This window comes from Quercus lobata, chromosome 11 (assembly GCF_001633185.2).
Source record: "Quercus lobata isolate SW786 chromosome 11, ValleyOak3.0 Primary Assembly, whole genome shotgun sequence".
Classification (NCBI taxonomy): Eukaryota; Viridiplantae; Streptophyta; class Magnoliopsida; order Fagales; family Fagaceae; genus Quercus; species Quercus lobata.
In genome coordinates this window covers 4,166,938-4,183,443 of record NC_044914.1, presented here as the reverse complement: position 1 = coordinate 4,183,443, position 16,506 = coordinate 4,166,938, and the positions used below count along the sequence as shown (strand labels likewise).

Here is a 16,506-nt window from a genome sequence, read left to right as displayed (position 1 = left end):
ATTCAGTCCATAAAATCTCTTTAAATTTACCACAAAAAACCCTAAAATAAAATTAAAATCTAATAGCAAGTGAGACTATGAGAAAGCGTGTCTCACGAGTTACGCCTCCTTTACTTTGGACAGTGATGCCATGCCACCACCAACAACAGTAGGCTTCGTCTCACCGTGCTTAGCCACCAAAACTGATCGGGGATATCTGATTAGATATGTGTCACATGTCGCAGTTGCCGCACAACTTGCTCTCCTTCTTTGATATTTCATCTCTCCATCTCAGACCCTATCTCTTTTGTTTGGATGTGAAATAGGATGGATAGAAACTTTGGAGAAAAAATATGAAGAAAATTTTTTTAGAGTATGTTTGGTTGGGTGGAGAGGAAGGAAAAGAAATGGTGGGCGTAGTTGTTTTCTACCTAAGCCCACCAAAAAGTTTTCTTTTTAAAATGGAGAGAAAATAAAAGAAAAAATGTTTGGATAAAAAACTCCCCTATGCTAGGAACTGTTCACAGTCTCTTTTTTTTTTTTTTTTCTTTTCCTTTTTGTCATATTTGTTTTTCACATTTTGTCTTTTTTTTTTTTTACGTGTCAGCTGTTTTTTTTTATAAATTTCCTTCATTAGTTTTTTTGTCCATTTCCTTTTTTTAATCTTCTTTAGTTTTTTTTTTTGTCGATTTCCTTTTTTTTTTAATTTATAAATTTCCTTCTTTAGCTTTTTTTTGTCCTTTTCTGTACCGTTTTGGTACTTTTATTTTTTTCATATGTATTTTTTTTTCTTATTTGTTATTTTTTTAATCTATCAAGAGCATGAAAGTAAATTTATACAAACTATATATTCTATTTCTCTACTTTTTTACTCTCAAACCAAATATAATGAGAAAAAACTAAAAACTTTTATATCTTTTCTCTCTATTTTTTACTTTTTTTTACTTTTCAACCCCTCCCATCAAACCGGTCTAAGATTCTCAAAATCTGATTTCTCTCCCATCTCTGACTCTATCTCCATCTATTTTGACTTTACAACAAGAAAATTTCTTGCCTTTTGTTTTAACAGTAGAAATAGTGAAGTGTGGCCATTTGATTGGTTACTTTAATGATACGGTACAGTAGTGTATTATTTAAATCGGCGATAATGGATCTGTGGTGAGGACCTGTGGTTTTGTTTTTTAGTTGAGATTTTTATGGATCTGTGCTGAGGACCTGTGGTTTTGTTTTTTAGTTGAGATTTTTATGAAAGATAAAGACAAAGACAAGACACATATATAACAATAACAACAATAACAAACAAAACCTTAGTCTAATCAATTATAATATTTGATTTAAAAAAAAATATAGAAAGAGATGCTAGTTTGAATTTTATACATTGCAAGGAAAGCTTTTAACATTTTTGTACGAAATAAATAATTAAAGATTTTTGAGATTTAAAAGAATGTTGAGACCTTTTGATAAATAATTACAGTGAAATGTTTTAAAAAATGGTTATTTTGTATATTTTACTTTATTGTTTATTAACACTAAATATGCTAATTTGGAATTTCATGATTTTTTTCCTTCCAACTTTTGCCCCCCTTGATTGAAAATAGAAATATTGCAAAATTCATAGTAAAAGAAACAACACAAATACAACATGAACTCAATTGTTAATTACAACCAAAACATATAATTTCAAAGTAAAGCTAAAGCCAACTAGACGACCACAAAACACTATTATGAATTAAGGTTTGTATCATACATCAACATGCTCTAAGTAATAAACCCCTGGTTGTTAGTTAAGGGTTGCTTTTTTTTTCCTAAGTAATGCATCCCTGGCTGTTAGTTAAGGGTTCTATTTGCTTTAGTGTCATGTTTTGAGAGCTTTATGGTTTGGTAGCTCTTAGGGTCTTAAGCAGAAACAAAACTTAGGTACAGTACTTTCAGTGCTGTTTCTTAGGTTTCCTTCTTAAAATTCAACCATATGACTACTTAACTAAAAAATACACTTCCATCCCATAAGGAAAAATCTACATGGCAGAATCTTAAAAAGGAAACCTAAGAAACAGCATTTAAATACTATACCTAAGTTTTGCCCCTTAAGCAGGATGGTTTTAAGTTAAATTCCCCCTGCAACTAATATAATTACTGATATAGTGATATTGTCCCCCAAGTAATTGGCTCCTAAGCTCCAATGAGAGGGTTGATTTTCTGCAGCCTTAAAAAATTGGTGATGTATGAAGGAGCTAAGGTGGATCAGTATAGGCTATATAGTGGACTAATGAAGCTGTACCAAGAACACGACCCCCAGGACAGCAACAATAGTGGCCTCCCCCTCTCCAAAACTTGCAATCTGGTCAAAGCCTGAGAAAGAAGTGATTAAAATTAACTGTAATGCAGCAGTTAGATCAGTGATTGCAACTGTGGCTAGAGATTGGAGGGGGTCACTGGTTTTTACCCTGATTAAAATAGTGGAAACCATTGTTCTATATTCAAAGGGCCATATAGAGAGTGATGCAAAAATCTGTATTGAACCCTTCTCGGACTGAGCTCTGTGGATCTGAGAGAGTCAAACCAAGCAGCCCTCGTTTTTAGCATCGTGGTCCTCAGTTAACAATTATCGTGGTTGCTTTGTATTGTGCTTTGCTCCTTTAGTCTTTGCAATGCTAATGTAATCAGGCAAGACCAAGCCCAGGTTCTGGGTAGTAATATATGCTATAATCGCTTTGCAGTTTTTTAATAGATCTTCCTTTGCTGATGATAAAAAAAAAAAAAAAAAAAATCTTGTAAGCTTGCATAGAGGAAGAATTATCACACAAATATAGCGCTTATAGAAACATTAGCAACCGAGTGTTGTAAGATGAACACAATACACACAGAGCATTGGCAATTATTTTCGTCACAATGCAAGCATGGCAGACATAGCTCAAAGAGTTATTATTTTTTATAAACACTGACAAGTTTGAACACAGTAGTTTTGTTTTTGTTTTTTATTTTTTTTTTAAATAGAACATTTTTTTGAGAGTTTTTCTGCCTATGACATCTGCTCCTAATGATAGCTTTTAATTATAGACCAAAATATCAAGCAGTTTATGGTATAAGCGAAGATTGAACTCTAAATCACTTATTCAACTATCAAAGATTTTACCAATTGTACTAACTGGAATTCACTTTTTAAATAGAACATGAACGTACATAGTGGAGAAGAAAAATTATAAATAGATGATAATTATGTCAATCCAAAAATTGATAAGGTAGCAGTGGAAAAGTTGACAGCTACCACTCTTCCACCATTGAGGATTATTTTACCTTATCAGCATTCCATTCACCACATCTGTTGGTATTTGCTCGGTATTCATTGCCGGTGGGTCAATCAGATAGTTACATCTCTTGGTCAAATTATTGAAAACAAAGAAAGCATCCCCTAGAGATTTTGATATGTAATTATTTTATTATTTGCCGACACCTTCTCCTTACGTTGGTATTAAAAATAATTAGAAAAAATTTCTAGATAACATGGGTATCTCACTCACGTGAACAAAGATGTTAATTTTTTTAAGATTCCACGTAAATAAAAATGAGATAATCTGCGTCCCTCTAAAAAAAGATTAGATTTTTTTTTACAAGATAGAAATTCTATTCTAATTTAATTTAATAAAAAAATGATAGTAAATAAAAATAGATACTTATCAATATGAAAAAGTGATAATCAATATATATATATATATATATTTTATGTGATAATCAATAGCGGATAAGAACAAATAAGTTGTTTGTTTTTATCTAAAAAATTGTAATTTGGTGCAACCGCATTTTATAACATAGTATGGTAAGTATAGTATATGATGATATGACATACAACATATAAGTCTTTCTAGTAGAATTTTATTTATTTATTTATTTTTTTAATATTCCTACTAATTTGTACAAGCTTCAAGTGGAGAGTGTGATTTATACAAGCTTGATTTTGTTTTTATTTATTTATTTATTATTTTTAAAATCCATTTTCTTTTAAAATTCAATTAGAAAAGTCACACATTAACATATGTGTTGTATTTAAATCAATCTAAGTAGTATAATTTTGCAGTGTCATTTCATTCATAGTTTGTGTGCGTGTGTGTGTGTGGAGAGTTGTTGAACCTTAAGTGTAGTTGGTGTAGTTTACCCAATTATTTAAGACTCTAGGAACAATGCTTACTTCTCTCAAATTAATAGTATATTTTGTCATTAATTTAATTAGTGATACTTATTGTGGGTATCTAAGGCATGCTTAGACATGCTTGGCAACGTCCTAAGCATGCATGCAACGTCCTTGACTATCCTCGGCATGCTTATAACGTCCTAGGCGTCCCACATCAAATAGAAATCCCCCTCACTTTCTACCTTTGAAGCGAAGGAGTAGTGTACCACTACTTCTTTAAGTGTAGTTGGTGTAGTTTACCCAATTATTTAAGACTCTAGGAACTATGCTTACTTCTCTCAAATTAATAGTATATTTTGTCATTAATTTAATTAGTGATACTTATTGTAGGTACCTAAGGCATGCTTGGTAACGTCCTAGGCATGCATGCAACGTCCTTGGCCGTTCTCGGCATGATTTGCAACATCCTCGGCATGCTTGGCAATGTCCTTGGCCGACCTCAGCATGCTTACAACGTCCTAGGCGTCCCACATCGAATAGAAATCCCCCCACTTTCTACCTTATAAACTTTGAAGCGAAGGAGTAGTGTACCACTACCATAAATAATAATAATAATAAAAAAATCAATATGAGAATCAAATCCACCTTCTCTCTCCTTGTTCAAAGAAACAATTGTTGTTTTAATTTCTCAAATATGAGAAATCAAAATCTCTAAGCACTTATTTATCCCTTTATTATTTATTTCTTTCATTTTTTTGCCTTTTCTTCTCCTTTCACACCTTCTCTTTCATTTTTCACTTACTGAGCAGTTCTCGATTCAATCATGCTAAAAGCAAACAAGGACGCTTAGGGCAATAAAGAAGAATAATGGGCTTGTAGTGGGTTCCCAAGAAGGCTGTCTATATGGGCCCCTGTTAGTGATTGTTTGGATCCACGTTCACGTTCACGTTTCTTTGTGTTTGCGCGTTTTCAGCTTTTTATTTTTTTTATATATAAAACTAGCGCTTGGTGCACTGTTCATGAGACATGAACAGTACACCAAGGCATGTGAACAGTAAAAATAGAGCGAACAATAAATTTTCACCAATTTAAAAATTATTTTGCTATAGTGTTTTCAGCAAAATAAGTTGTATCCAAACGAACCCTTAATATTGGAGTCGACCATGAGTGATGAGGTGAGTTTTCAAGTGGGTCGTGACTTGGTGGTCACCACGAGGCAAGGTTTTTTTTTTGGGTGGTGGCTTTTAAGCAAGCTTTGGGTAGAAATTGGTGGCTCACAACAATTTGGGTATTAGCTTTGTGGGGCCTAAATGATTTATGGGCCAGGCCCATCTACCCGGGGAGAACCCAAAGGCCCAAGCCGAGGAGGGCTATGGCCCAAACTTGACAAGGTGGCCTATGGATACCGCCGAGGGCAGTTCAGTCCTCGGCAGACCCAAAGTCCCCCCTCAGAGAGGAGGGTAAGAACGGTATAGGACTGAAACTTGGGAAAAAGATCTGAAATATCAAGGGAAAGCTGCCCTTACTACCATTCAATGCTCTGAACCTGACAGAGCCGCATTCTTAGACTTTTTACAACCACCCCCAACGACTTTGAGTGAAAGCTGATGGGACAAATATCAACCTTGGAAATGCTGACCCTATACGTGGACGAAGGACAGTGAACACAAGGGAATATAAAAGGAAAAATCAGTAACCTAAAGAGGGGGCTGGGAAAAATGGCCAAAAACGAGAGCCTCCCAGCCCACCTCCAGGAGAAAGACTCCATGGGTGAAGGTAACCTAGACCCGCGCGACTACCACGAAAAACCCACCGCTCGTCGATCAAGGCCTAGCCTTTCAAACCCACGCTCTACAAATGATATTGTTGGGGCCTCCTTACGTGCGAACCCAACACTGCTACGGTCCGCCACGAATCGTGTCCCCACAGACAATATTTAAAACTTAAAATTAATTAATTAATTAATTCCTCAAATACGAGAATCAGGATTCTCTAGAATTTGTAGGATAAGTCTTCCACTGACTTTTTAAAATTTCATTTACTTATTTAAAAATGTGTGAATTGGAGTTTTCTACAAAGATAAGATCCCCTCATTCAAATTGTCAAATTTCCTTCTAAATTTTAGCAAGGCTTCATGTGTCATTTATTTTATGTTGAATTGTTTACGTGGATTGATCATTGGATTTATTTGTGTCTTACATCTAAATTAAAAAAAAATAAAGTTTTCCTCCATAGGTAACATTTATTTATTTTTAATAACATCATAAAATTTTAATTATCTCCATTTGAAAATGAATGAATAATAGATAAGGATAATTAGACTGTACTCCATTGAGATTTGGAGAAATGATACTACATCTAAAACTTGAAAAGAAAATATAAAGATTTGGGGAAATAACACTATATCCAAAACTTGAAGAGAAAACAGTAATACACTCAATCTTAATAACATGCGTTTCACCAAATATGTTAACTTGAAATTAAAATTTTTGTAAAGTAACCTGCTATTTGGTTAAATGTAGGTTTCCAAAATACTCAATTCTTCTTTATAGGTTAGTAATTCATGTTAGAATTTTACTTCTTAAAAAAAAAAAAAATCAAAGGGTAAAATATTATTTTGGTCCCTAAACTTTACCAAAAATTTGTTTTTTATCCTTAAACTTTGTAAATAGTTTTTTTTTTCAATAGTTTAAAGAAAAAAAAAAGGATGAAAAAGGAAAAAGTTTCAATATATAGTTTAAGGATAAAATTTTTTGGGGTAACATTTAAGGACAAAATGTAAAACATTTTCAATAATTTAGGGACTAAAAACAAAATTTTCAATAATTTATGAGTGAAAAATAAATTTTTTAAAGTTTAGGGATGAAAAACAAATTTTTAATAAAATTTAGGAACCAAAAATAGTATTTTACCAAAAAAAAATTCAAAACTATTTCGTACTTCATTTCCACTTTAGTTTTTTAGGAAATGCCTACATCTTCTTCTCCCCCCTTTACCAACACATCTTTCAAGAACCCCCTTTTTTTTCCTCAGCAATTTAACTACAACTCTCTAAACAACTCTATGAAATTGTAAATCAAAAAGTGGATTGGAAAAACAATAACTGTTTGTCTTCTCAACATTTGAAATTCACAATTATTGCAAATCTTCTTCTTCCCCCTTTACCAACACATCTTTCAAGAACCCCCCTTTTTTTTTCCTCAGCAATTTAATTACAACTCTCTAAACAACTCTATGAAATTGTAAATCAAAAAGTGGATTGGAAAAACAATAACTGTTTGTCTTCTCAACATTTGAAATTCACAATTATTGCAAATTGAAGAAGGATCATGAAATTAGAAATGTAAAAAAAAAAAAAAATGGAAGAAGCATACCTCCTTTATCTATTTTGTGCAGAAAATTTGCCTTTGGTTTCTTTTGCTTGCTTTCTAGGTTGTGGAGAAATTTGACGTTTAAAATCTTTTGATGTTGGATTAACTTTATCTTTTTATCCTAAATTCTTTTTAATTTGGTTTTACAAACCATAGTTAAAATTTAGTAAAGAATCTTTTTACAATTTAGAATATTTTGTATTTTTTTTTTTTTTTGGTGACAAAGGAAAAGTTTTAATATTTTGTAACTTGAAATTAACGGAATGAAGGGGAGTGTCAATTTATTTAAACCTCAAGTGATTTTTTTTTACTTCATTTTTTTTTTTTGATAAAATTTTTACTTCAAATTTAGGTTGGAGTGTTATTTCTCCAAATTTGGATAGAAGGTAGGATTGTTGTAATGGGTCACATTAATGGGTTCATTTAAGACAATTGTTAATAAATTATAAGGTAAACTACAAGTTTGGTCCTTAACCTTTACACTAAATATCAATTTGGTCCTTAACGTTTCAAATATATCAATTTAGTCCTTAACATTTTGGTATTGTGTCAAAATAGTCCTATCATTAAGCGATTGATGGAAAATATTGACGTAGTTAATGGTTAAAATAAAAAATTATTTTATGCCACATCATATGACCCACATGGAATAAACAATAAATAAAAAGAAAAAGGCCAGTTTAGAATAAACTTGGATCTCAAAATCCCAAACATCCACAACAGCTTCATTCTACCGCCACCAAGGATTCCAATTTCCAAATTCTATATTTTTGCAAAATCGAATAAGAACCCAGAAATTATCCAGCCAAGATAATCACAATCAAACCAATATCCCAAGCAAAACAAAAGGAAAACGATATTTACAGCAGAATGATTTTTTACTGACACCAACAATCGACACATGATGAAAGCCACTCTCCCCTAGTCTAGCAAAGAAAAAAACCAGCTAACCATGCCAGGGAATTTCATCATATAAACATATTAATTTAGACCCCAAATTATCTAACCAAATCCTAAAGAGTAGTCTTGCAATTTCCAAAAATTCCATTGCGTAGCCACCTAAAGAAACCAATACCTAAATCATTAACACATTGGAAATTTTAGATAAATAGATGCCCAATTAATCTCTTAGGTGTACTTTTGCAACAAGAAATCATTCGAAGTAGCAATATCCCACTCTGGCTCATTGGCTTGTACCTTTGCATCCACCGAGGAATGAAGAGGCTGGTACTCACCGAAGCTGTTCAGGGTGTTTGAGATTTGACTTTTGAGATCCAATTTTATCATAAACTGTTATTTATTTATACATTTTTTATGTGGCATTACCCGTATCATCTGATGTGGCATAAAAATAAATTTTTTATTTTAGCAGTTAGTTACGTTAGCATTTTTCATCTATTACTCAACGGTAAGAACTATTTTAACACAATACTAAAAGGTTAGAGACTAGATTGACACATTCAAAATACTAGGGGCCAAATTGACATTTACGGTAAAAGTTAGAGACCAAACTTGTAATTTTCCCTAAATTATATTAAGAAAATTTTGACATCACTTTTATGAAAAATATAAAAAGCTATTAACAAAAGTAATTACTTTATCATTTTCTTATAAAAACATTTATAAACATAATTCCTAAATAATAACTTAGGGCATTCGTTAATATATATATATATATATATATTAGAAGAAATTATCCCTAAATCTGTTTTTTGAGAGAGTTTCAACTTATATTATTGATTTTTGATAATAGGTTTTTATCATTAGACTAAAACATTAATCAATTTTTGATACAAAAAGAATTAAAATTAAGGCCCTGTTTGATGAGTAAGTACTAAGTTCTAACACATTTTTTTACATTTTAAACAATTTTATACATATTTTAATACACTTTTACCACTACATATATATATATATATATATAATACTCAAACAATATTACTCAATCTCTTCTAACGGCCCTACGTAATTATGCGTACTCTCTTTAGTTTATTGGTTCAGCGGAAATAGTAAGTGTACTTCCAACTGGTATAATGGTCACACGAATCGAAGTATTGAACCTGTTGTTGTTGTTCAGTCTCGAAGTTCTCTAAACTCACACACCTCTTCTTACCGACAGACTAAAGCCTCAAAGAGACTCTGGAGAGTCCAAAATGAAACGCAAGAAATGGTCGGAGCTGGAAGAGCAAACCTTGCTCACAAAGTACTCAGAGCTCCGAAACTCTGGTGCCTTGGCCAAGCTCAAGACTCGGGAGAAGAAATTCAAGCCTGTGGCTGACCATGTTAACACAATACACCATCTTCAAGACCCAGCCACCTACCCCTTCAAGTGGAGCTGGCGTGACGTGTCCATCAAGGTCCAAAACATGCGCCACCAGTACCTGGGTGTGAAGCAGAAGATCCGACTCTCCAATGATGAGTTCAACTGGAAAGATGGTGAGAATCACTGGGTCAATTTTTTTAAGTACAAGGAAGTGTTTGGGGATGTGGAACTTGATGTTAAGAGTAAGAGGTTGTGTGAGAACAATGATAATGATATTCATGTTTTTGGGGATTGTGGGGATTTGGGGTTTGGGATTGATTGTGAGGATGAAGAAGATGGTGAAGAAGAAGATGAAGATGAGGAAGATGAGGATGAGGATGAGGATGTGGATGATGATGATGATGAGGAGGAAGATGAAGAAGAAAATGAGGAAAATTTGAGGAGTGAAGGTGAATTTGAGGGTGAGAGGCAAAATGGGGAAGTGGGTTTTGCTGGGGTGAAGAAATTGAAGATGGGTTTGGGAGGAAATGAAAGATTGAGGCTAATGGGTTCTAAAGTTTTGGACTTGAGGGATGTGATGGTGAAGAAAGAGGAGAGGAAAAGAGAGAGGGAGTTTCAGGGAGAGAAGGAGGAGGCAGTGAGGGAGGAAAATAGGAGAGAGGCGCATTGGAGGGCGGTGAAACGGCGGTATGATAGGGAAGAAGGGTTGGAGAATAGGGAATTGGAGTTGGAAGAGAGGGAGTTGATGTGGGCAAAGAGGGAAGTTGAGAGAAGGTTGAGATTGGAAATGGAATTCGATGATGAACGGCGGGAGAGAATGAGGATGGAGGAGGAGAGGGAGGAGAAGGAGATGGAGTGGAAGGAGAGGATGTTGGGTTTGCAGATTGAGCATGAGAAGCAAATGATGCAAATGCAAGCTGAGGCATGCCAGAACCAAATGCAGGTTCTTGGGGTCATGGCTCGGCTTGTTTGTCAGTTTTTTGGGTCGGCGAGTGATGGGTTGGGTGGTGCATTGGGAGTTTTGCCGCCTCAGGTTTTGCATAATTTGCAGCATCCAGGGGGATTGGGCGACAATGGGAAGCCGGATGCAAATTCGCCTTCTGAATTCATGTAAACTGTGTAATTCAAATCCTTTATTATTGTTTTTGTAGCTCTAGAGACATGTCCATCAGTTGTTTTTCATGATATTGATTATCTTTATAATATGATCAATGAATATAATTCTTTTTGCATCTTTATTTGCAATGGAATATTGTGATTCTTGTTTGTTCTGTTTAGGAGTTACAAATTCTATCTACTATCAAGCTGCACTTCATCTGGACCTTCTGGACTATTGTTATGTTTCTTATTTTAACTCTCTGAATTATTTGTTATGTCAGTTCAAAACCTGGATGATGCTCACATATGTAATGAGTTTGCATATGCTTGGGAGTAAAAATTAATTTCATATGGTTTCAACTACTTAATAAGCTGTATTGTGAATTAATATCGTCATTGTTTTGTTTTTATGTTATCAATAAAGGTGGTATGAGTTACTCTTTTGTGCTATAATATCCTTGAACATTGTTAAGGCATCAAAATGGAGCAATTCTTCATACTGTTAATTTTTGACAAGATCAGAATATTGTTCAAACAATGTGAAATATATGAAGTTTCAAAGAAATAAAAAAAGGAAAAGGGGGTGGGGGGAGGAAGCAAACTAAGATTTCAGTTGAATGCAGTAGAAGCTGACATAATTCCATATAGTAAATTAGGGTTTTTAAAGTGGTAAATTTTCCCATGTTACGAAGGTTTCATGGATATTATGAGTGTGAAGGCAAAAAAAATTACTTTTGGGGTTGTAGTACAAGGTATAAGGCAAAACACCCCTTATAATTTTTTTTGTCTTGTTCTGGTTTGGGCCTTTGCCCTTTATGCTTATTGTGAAAATTTAGGGGAGAAAGTGAGGATATTCATGTTTCTGATAAGAGTATTAACCCCTTGAGAAATTTTCTGATCACAATATTATGGAGGTGTAGGTAGAAATTCTGTAGATGTTCATAAGCTGGCAAAAGCAAGTTCATGCTATCAGGAAGTGTAAGTAGAAATGCTGTATCCTTTATTAGTTCTCTTTATGAGTGGTCTTTTGTAGCAGGTCTTACTGATAGTATTTCTATTCACTCCTTCATAGAGTCAACTCATATGTAGATATTACCCCATTGTAATTCTTTAGGTTCTTTAGGCTATTTCATATTTATTTTCACGACGTAGTCTCTTTTCAATAATATTATTTTTACCTATAAAAAAAAAAGTAGGTAGAAATGTTGTAGATGCTCATTAACATTTGACTGCTCATGGGAAAGTCTTTTGGGTGGATTAAGATCTGATGCATTAGCTAGGGAAATTGCACCGTGCAATTGGCTTGCAAGGGCTGAGATTGAAACTTAAAATGTGCACTTTTAATCTTAGCTGTTGGATCAGAAATTTTATGACCTTTTACCTTTTTAACTTTTCTCTCTCGCATTAAGGTTCAATTGTACGGTGCAATTGCCCTATCTATTCCACTAGATCCAAATTCCTTTTAAATAGCACTTGGGTAATTGGGTTATATGAACCAGGGTATGGTCCATTGTTGTTCAAACTTTGGTGGATTTCTCTTCTTGCTTGTTGATTTGACGTTGCTGCTTGAAGATTTGTGGATTCTTTTTGACATTCAGCATCTGGAATTATACGGCTAATGCTTCTAGCTCTTATTTAAAGTCATCTTAGGCACTTTTGTATGTAGTTAGGACAAATCATAGATTCCTGAACCAATAGCTTCCTCTATGACTTCATTCTTGTGAAATTGCTTATACATTTGTTGGGTGCATAATGCATCCTTCTTATTAAAAATTGGTCAAAATAAAATTTTGGACCTTGAATTATATGTAAAAATTTTGATTTTTCCCTAAACCATCAATTGTTTCACTTTAGTACTTGAAGTTATAAAAATGCCTTAATGTTATCCTTATCCTTCCTGTTACTATGCAATGATAGTTGCTGTTTTACTAGGAAGCATGGATATGGACATGGGTACGGGTATGGCATAGTGACACAAGCAATTTTTGAAAATTAATAACATGAAACGGTCGGTACGACACTGGTATGACATGGGTATGCCACTTTATATGAAGTGTTCGTGCTTCCTAATTGTTTGTTTATATATATACATACACATACACACGTGTTCTTATAATGTTGACATAAGACATTAAGCCAGATGTTGGTTTTACTAGGAAGCATGGAACATATATGAGACATGGTGTACGGGTATGGCATAGTGACACAAGCAATTTTTGAAAATTAATTGAAATACGACACTGGTAAATATCATATGTTGTTTGCGGTGTTTATTGAGATCACGTATGTGGCCTCATATAACGTGCTACATCAACATTAAAAAGATGCATGTAAAGCAAGGTTTGTTGCACTAGTAATTGCCATTCGCATTGTAAACTTTAATTATAATATCAAACAGTTGATACAATAGGGAGGAAATTAAAAAATGTCATAATTCAAGAACCAAAATCATATTTTGACCCTAAAAAAATAAAAAATTTGAAACCCTCTCACTTGGTTTGCCCCCCCCCCCCCCCCCCCCCCCCCCCCCTCTCTCCCCCTCTCCCTCCCCCTCCCCTTCTTCCTGACCAACTTTTTATCATTTAAATCAGTTTTACTACCTGCAAGTTGAATATTAGGGGATGTGATTGATTTCTAAGATGGGTATTATAATCTTGGTGAAATGCCTATTGAGGTTATATATAAATATGTTCATTTTTAATTAGTAAGGTACACATGCACTTGGTGGGTTTTGAACCCATGACTTTACACTCCACCTTGCTTTTACAAGGGAAGAGATGCCATTTGAGATAGAGCTCATTGGTGCTTATGGAGGCTATGATTAAGTAGGAAAACAAAAACGGTTTGGGCATGTTTAAGGATACCACATCCATGTCAAAATTTTCTAAATTTCAATGGACTTTAAGATCTGCAACTTTCCAATGTTTAGTCAGATTGATGTTTACCCACATTTTGGTATGGTGGTTAAGCATGACTTTTTTGAAGGGGAATGCAGGATATGAATCGTGAACTGTCTTTGTGGCATGGCTTCAACTCACTGCCTTTGCTAATAAATGCTGTTGAATTAATGATGTAGATCTTATTTTCTGCTACTTCTACAAATAGGCAATTTGGTAGGGGGTACTTATCCCCTTGAAGCAGGTTCCTGGAGGACACTACCAGTTGCTCGATATCCTGAACTGCCACAACCAGAAACACGTGGAGCTCCCAAATTAGAGGCCTGCTCTAATTCCCTATTTGTACTTGGATTTGACAAGGTTGTGAGGTATAGCATTTAGAGATGTGGAGGCAAGTTAACCTGGATTTTGTTTTTGTTTTTGTTTTTTGTTTGTGTTTTTGTTTGTTTGTTTTTTTTTTTTTGTTTTTGTTTTTTTTTGTTTTGTTTTTGTTTTGTGTTTTGTGTTTTTTGTGTTGTTTATTTTTTTTTTAAATTTTTTTATTTTTGTTTTTGTTTTGTTCTTTGTTTTTTTGTTTTGTTTTTGTTCCTTGTTTTTGTTCTTTGTTTTTGTTTTTTTTTTCTTCTGTTTTAGCTCTTTAGTCATTTTTCTTCACAGAAGACTTTAATGAATTGTCCTGGTTCACAAATAAATAATGTAAAAAGCATATAAGATATTTACAGTATTATATCAAATTAAAAAAGGATTTGAATGTATGCAGAATTATTGCCTTAGCCCCATATTGCTTGGACAAGGAATTATTGGGTTGAGTCTCCCAGAAACTTGACCCTTGCAAGTTTGTGGTTGTAATCTTGCAGATTTCACCTTTAGAAATTAGTTTCTGGAAATATCAGTGAAACAAGATTTTCTCTTTGCTCCTTGTTTAAAAAGCACAGAGTCTGAATGGTGAGTAACACGAATATTTATATGGGCAATAATGCTTTTTTTTTTTTTTTTTTTTTTAAATTTTAAATATGATTTGTGTCTTCACATGGTTCCATAGTATTTTGCCATTCATCTTTTATGATCTTGGTCTCTATCAGTATTAAGTATTAACTTTTATCTTTGATTTTGTTGCTTCAGGTGGTTTATAGACACAGCTGAGATTACAGATTCCAGGTATTCAAATTAACTAAATTAAGTATTGAAGATATTCAATTGATTGGTCTAAGCATGTGGTTGTCCCATATCTATTGTGTTGACTGGATTCTTGTATCCAAAATTGTAAGTACTAAGCATACATTCAATTTTGAATTAGTTCTTATATTGCAAAATATTTCAAAAGATGAATGCAAATTCAGAACTCTCTTAGCCATGAGAAATTTTTTACCTGATGCTTTGTTGCTTTTATGAAAGTAGTATCTCCATTCCTCTTTCATGTTTAAATGTTGATTGTTAACGTCTAGTATATATCATGTATAGTCTGTAATCAAATTTACTGCAGTTGAATAATTCTGTGTGCCCTTTGGAAATCTTCTTCCTTCCTATTGTGAAGAAAGTAATATAGATTACAACTTATCAAAAAGAAAGTAATATAGATTATAAATTTCTTCGGATACATGTCAAACCTACACTGCCTCCTTTATTGTTCAATTTTATAAAATATGTCCTGGTTTAGGTTGTAAAGGGATGGCGTGAAGATGGATGTCTTAGATTTAATGTTTGCCAATGGTTTTCGAACCAAATGCCATCTTGACCCCAAAATAGGGGGGTGGGGGGAGGTGTCAAGTTACAATTTCAATCTTTTATGGTTGTGTGAGTTGTAACTTATTAAAAAAGAACAAGTCTTACATTTAAAGCTTAGCATTTAAAAATGGGAAAAAGAAAAGTAGAGAGACTGCACATAAAAATACTGTGCTTTAGAGATCAGGAAAATGCCACTGATTGATATAAACATGTTTTTGGATAGATTTAACGAATTTTATAACGCATATCTGCATGTCTTTTCCAAAGCCTCAAATACTCGCACATAAACTTGTTTACTACTATTTTCATTTTTCTTGCATTTGGATAAAGAATTTATTATTTGTCTTAAAATTTATGAAATGGTAGAAGTATGAAAGCTAATTTCTTAAGAACCATTATAATTGTGTTTGGTTTTGTGTATTATCCACCACCTCCACCACCGTTTTGTGTATTGGCAATGCTGTCCGTGCAATGATAATAGTGGTGGTAATATTGGAAATTTAACAACAGTAGTTCTAGTGTCAACGCATGGTGAAGTGATAGTAGCAGCATGATGATGGTAATACAAATGATAATGTTGACAAATGGTGGTGTAAGTGGTTGATAACATGGATCGAGTAATGGTGATGGGAGTGAAAGTGGTGATGTTTTTGGCCTAGTGGTGTTTAGTATTGTTGAAGCAATGGCACTGATAGAGGAAGCTGGCAGCAGTAGATAATGTGGTAGTGTCCTAGCAAAAGTAATAATCAAAATGGTGGCACTGGCAGAGATAGCATTGGGGTGGTGGCTTGGTAAGAGGGATGTAATTGTGGGAAGGGTGTGACTGACCTTTTTTCAAGTGGAATCTATGCATTGACATGTGCATCCTTGGATTAAACTGGAGATTTTGAGCCTTTCAAGTCCTGAGAACAATTTTGATTGTTGAACCCCTAAACCTTCATAAACCCAAATAGGAAAAATGGTACATGGAATTCCCATAATACACCTTCAAGTACATTTTCACATTTAAATGCAACTTTTAAAAAAAATTTTGTTTGAGAACCAAGG

General features: G+C 33.7%; 1 protein-coding gene across 12 annotated transcripts; it reads left to right on the top strand.

The window, feature by feature from the left end:
• Positions 1-9,476: 9,476 nt before the first annotated feature.
• On the top strand, positions 9,477-15,101 carry LOC115969259 (stress response protein NST1-like). 12 transcript variants are annotated; one of them, XR_004086909.1, is made up of 4 exons: positions 9,477-10,849; positions 13,914-14,102; positions 14,592-14,679; positions 14,857-15,101. XR_004086909.1 is itself a non-coding variant. In XM_031088865.1 (3 exons), exons 1-3 carry the CDS (start codon positions 9,630-9,632, stop codon positions 14,903-14,905), a joined length of 1,458 nt encoding a protein of 485 aa, XP_030944725.1. In that variant the 5' UTR covers positions 9,477-9,629; the 3' UTR covers positions 14,906-15,101. The 12 variants fall into 12 exon arrangements, 5 of the variants coding, with proteins under 5 accessions (XP_030944725.1, XP_030944728.1, XP_030944727.1 ...); XM_031088865.1 differs by lacking the exon at positions 14,592-14,679; XR_004086911.1 differs by lacking the exons at positions 14,592-14,679; positions 14,857-15,101 and adding an exon at positions 12,774-12,871 and having other exon boundaries at positions 9,479-10,849; positions 13,943-14,024.
• The last annotated feature ends 1,405 nt before the right edge of the window (positions 15,102-16,506 follow it).

Excerpts from the sequence above, each read along its gene's own strand:
- LOC115969259 (XM_031088865.1), top strand. The coding sequence starts at position 9,630 with ATGAAACGCAAGAAATGGTCGGAGCTGGAAGAGCAAACCTTGCTCACA. Across the intron at positions 10,850-13,913 it reads AATTCGCCTTCTGAATTCAT|ATCTTATTTTCTGCTACTTC; the intron begins GTAAACTGTGTA and ends TTAATGATGTAG. Across the intron at positions 14,103-14,856 it reads GGATTTGACAAGGTTGTGAG|GTGGTTTATAGACACAGCTG; the intron begins GTATAGCATTTA and ends TTGTTGCTTCAG.